Genomic DNA, 3,802 nt, shown 5'->3' with positions numbered 1-3,802 from the left:
TTGTGCAACGGGTACTTCCATTGAAGAATGTGTCCAGCACCAGGAGCTGCGTTGGTTGGGACATATGTTGCGTATGCCGAACCATCGTTTGCCGAAGGGAGTGTTGTTTTCCATGCCCAACTCAGAGCGGCGTAAGCACAGAGACGGCCAATCTTTGACTTAGCAGAGGAGTATGAAGGAGATTACGTAGCGCTGTCGGTACTACTCGCCTTCCGGGATTGGGACCGCGTGATCCTCATTGTGCCTGATTGGAGACACTACAATATATGGCTGCCAACCGATGTCAGTGGCGTTCTTGTTGTCAGTTTCTATCCAGGTTGCCTGAGTGAATATCTGGAGGTATAGGCACCTCGGAATGATTGTGGTAAGCTGGCACTAAGTCCCTTCCCCGTCCACCCTTACTCTTTTCTTTAAAATAAGGCTTTCAAATAAATCATGGTTGTAGGGCAGTGAAGCATCGGTGTTAAACACTGATGTCATGCTGCCGATGATGGTGCTGACCAACAACAAATCTTTGTTCCGTTATCACTTTGAAATCTTAGTGATTTTGAACCGAATCCACATGCAGCTCAATATATTCATTTGCTTTGACATGAGTGTATTTCATCCCATTTTGTTCCCGTCGTGGATATGTTTCAATGATGGAAGTCCGGGGGCCTTACTGCGCACTCAGCTGACTTCCCCATGATTGTCTACCCGGTACACGTGGTAGCCAAGCAGGTCGGAATGTGCTAACGTTGTTTAGACACTCCCTAATCAACGTAACTAATCAAGTGAATGTCAACTACAGAAAGATCGGGAACTATTTCGAATATTAGTGGACGTTTTGTTTTGAATGATATCATTCAAGAAGGTTTGGTCAAGAATTTGTGATTGGCGAATCTCACAAACGCTGCACCGACTAGGGATGTTGAGGACACAGACAACATTGTTGTGTAGTGTGTGCTCAGGACATTTATTGTCGAATGCCCCCGTTCTGGGTAGTTCTGCTTGACCAAAATCAATTTGCATTACATTACTCATGAGACCCATTTTGTAGAAGCACGATTGCTTTAACCTTTTTGCATGCTATTCTTTGGAACTCCATCGCTGAAGTTTCTAGATGCTTCTTGTATTTTTTACCCATAAACTGATTATATTGTGATTCGTACAGACGATCTGATGCGTTGACTAGGATGCAGTCAGCGTCTAATTGACTCAGGTGTTTCTACATCCGTATGAGCGATCTTGTTGTGGTAAAAAATGTCATTATCAGTTTTGTTCAGTAATGTTTGCCCGCTATAGACCATGTTTTAAGCTATATTGGTTCAAGCTGTCACAGTTTCTTCCACCGGGCCTCGTTGAGAATGACGGACGGAACGCCACAAACAATGACATGATGAATTCATTGACGCTGAATCGTTTCATTTTATGCACGGTGGAGGAATCAATACTGCAATGCATTGGAGGCAATAGCTATGATCACCCCTGTCTGATTCGATCGCGTGTGTCTGCGTCACCATCAGTGAGTTCACTGGTGAAGTGGTGAAGGTTATTACCGAGTCACGAAATGACAGCCTTTATGTCTTTCCCATTCTGAACACGACTGGGTTAGCGCAGTTGGGCGAGCGAAGCACCTGTCCCAATCTGCGCGTCACACGTGAGTCGATTCTTCGAACAGCTATCTGACGCACCTCAGCATTTCCCGATCGGACGTTCTCACTAGGCCGGGGCTGTGCTTTAGAGACACTAATGTTCAAATACTCAAAAAAACGTTGTGTATCTCCGATGCCCATTGACAGTGGGGTTTTATCGATGAAACACCATCGATCGTGTAGCAGCAATTCTTATCGGTCAGGAACATAAGTGTTTAAAATAAGCGTCTTAGCCTACTTGTATGAGAAATGGACTTTTCTTCGTTCACTTGTCCACCGATTTTATACACCACATCGATCGGGCAATTTGTACGTATGACTTCTTTGGGTTTGGTCTAAACCAGTGTTGCATAGTCGCACGCTGATCGACCATGTCCCAGCCAGTACAACGCACCAGTTCGTTGCAGTGCTGAAGCCTGACCGCCAAGTCCACTAACAACTTTAAGACACAGGTGCTTGTTGGGCTGAATAGACATGCGTTTGGACCTTGTCCTTTTTATCCTACGAGCGTTCGCTCTCTTACAGGATTCCGAAATGGCAGCCTTTATCTGACCGCATTGATCTCGCGCGTACGGCAAGAGAAGCTCTATGGGCGATAGCTTTTGCGCGTCCGAAAGCAGTTACTCTAACTCTTTCATTGGAGGTTCGACGATTTGGAGTACAAATCAATGCGGCAGCAGCTGCAGCTACGAATACTCCACCAGCAACTTCGAAATCCACTCATGGACAAACACTCATGACACAAGCACCCGTGGCGGGCTTTGGCAACACCTCCGTCCTTCCAAAGGATGGCGACTCAGTCGTACTTCAGTCGCTTGTTCCTCGCGAACAGGCTGATGTTTCATCGCCTTCAACCGCTGCTCCAAACATGATGGTGATGATGGCCTCGCCGGCAGTTGCTGCACCTGTTTTCGGTCCTGGCACCCCTTCCAATCCTCCTGAATCGCATGCGCATGGTAAGTGCACTTTCTTGTAGTACAAACCGTGATGTTCTAAATGTTTCCGGTGAAACACTCTATGCATCAAACTTTCTAAGATTACTTTCGAGAATGAGGGTATAATTCGGAGGCGTACTGAATAAACTACTTTTTTTAACTTTCCGGCTTTTCGTCATAGAGGTCCCGTTCTTGACGCCCAATAATGGCCCTTTCGTAATTTCACACTGTCTGTTATGAGGCAATTTGGATTCTTTGGTCAGTGTTTGCATACCTACAGGCGAATAACCAATCGAGCTGGAATGATAGTGTGAATCAACTGACCAGAACGCTACTTCACCCTGTCTATGACCACTCCGGCTAGCTCAGTGGTTAGAGCTTGCTGACCGGAGGTCCGTGGTTCGAACCCGACCCCTACCTCTCGACTTCCCCTGTCTAGGCTTGGGCAGTCTGGCAGTATCCCAGCCCTGGTGCTTGCTTCGGGTGGCATGGCAGTTAGGCACCGGCAGGGTGCTACAGCTGAACGGTTATTTTATGACCACTCGGTCAGGAATTCGAGCCAGTCGTTTTCTCCTCCTAATATTCAATTCCGTTTTGTAAGTGAAAACTTCACACCTCGAACGTAGGTTGGAAGGCTCATCCAGAGTAGGGGGTGTGCACTGGACTGGCAACGATGGTTTGGTCAACCATCAGGGTTCGCTGTAGTCTCATCCTTGTGACTGTTGTTTGTAGGATGGAGCGTCATCAGTCCTATCGAAGAGAACCCACAGCCAGACGTGTCTTGGCGTAATCTTGGGGATCAGGCTTCCTGATACGGCTATAATCTCTCACTAAAATTCCACGGGTTAACTGTCCCAATTTTCATTCTAACTTCATATAGTTGTAATGATACCGATACTTCACAAACCCTTCTTTTCCGTTTGCTTGCGAAAATTCTGTCAATTGTTCGGTCTAAATACTCATGCTACTCAGGCTATCACACTTTCCCTTGGCAGCGAAGTCTCGTTTTCTTCATTTTCAAAGCATCCATCCTACCCTACGTTTAGCTTCGTCAAGGTCGATCATTTTTCGGCCATAGATCATAATGATATAAATCTGGTCCCGTCAGTATTCCGCTCCCAGTAGGCTCACATATACGGCGAATCCTGTTTTACCCCAATTACATCACCTGGACATTTCAATCTGTTGCGTTTTAATGGACATCGAAAACACTTCATGTGGCCACGATTTTCT

The 3,802-nt window shown here is 46.3% G+C and overlaps 1 protein-coding gene across 1 annotated transcript in view; it reads left to right on the top strand.

Annotated features, from left to right (window-relative positions):
* Positions 1–2,594, top strand: part of T265_12883 (hypothetical protein) — a gene marked incomplete at both ends in the record, with an annotated part of 54,596 nt that extends 52,002 nt beyond the window's left edge. Inside the window, one exon of the mRNA XM_009166058.1 lies at positions 2,160–2,594. Coding sequence (XP_009164322.1) covers positions 2,160–2,592 — 433 coding nt within the window. The remainder of the gene's footprint in view (positions 1–2,159) is intronic.
* Between the last annotated feature and the right edge of the window lie 1,208 nt (positions 2,595–3,802).

The sequence above is a fragment of the Opisthorchis viverrini genome (assembly GCF_000715545.1).
Source record: "Opisthorchis viverrini unplaced genomic scaffold opera_v5_21, whole genome shotgun sequence".
NCBI lineage: Eukaryota > Metazoa > Platyhelminthes > Trematoda > Opisthorchiida > Opisthorchiidae > Opisthorchis > Opisthorchis viverrini.
Note: the sequence above shows the minus strand (reverse complement) of the source record. Positions and strands in the feature narration are given on the sequence as shown.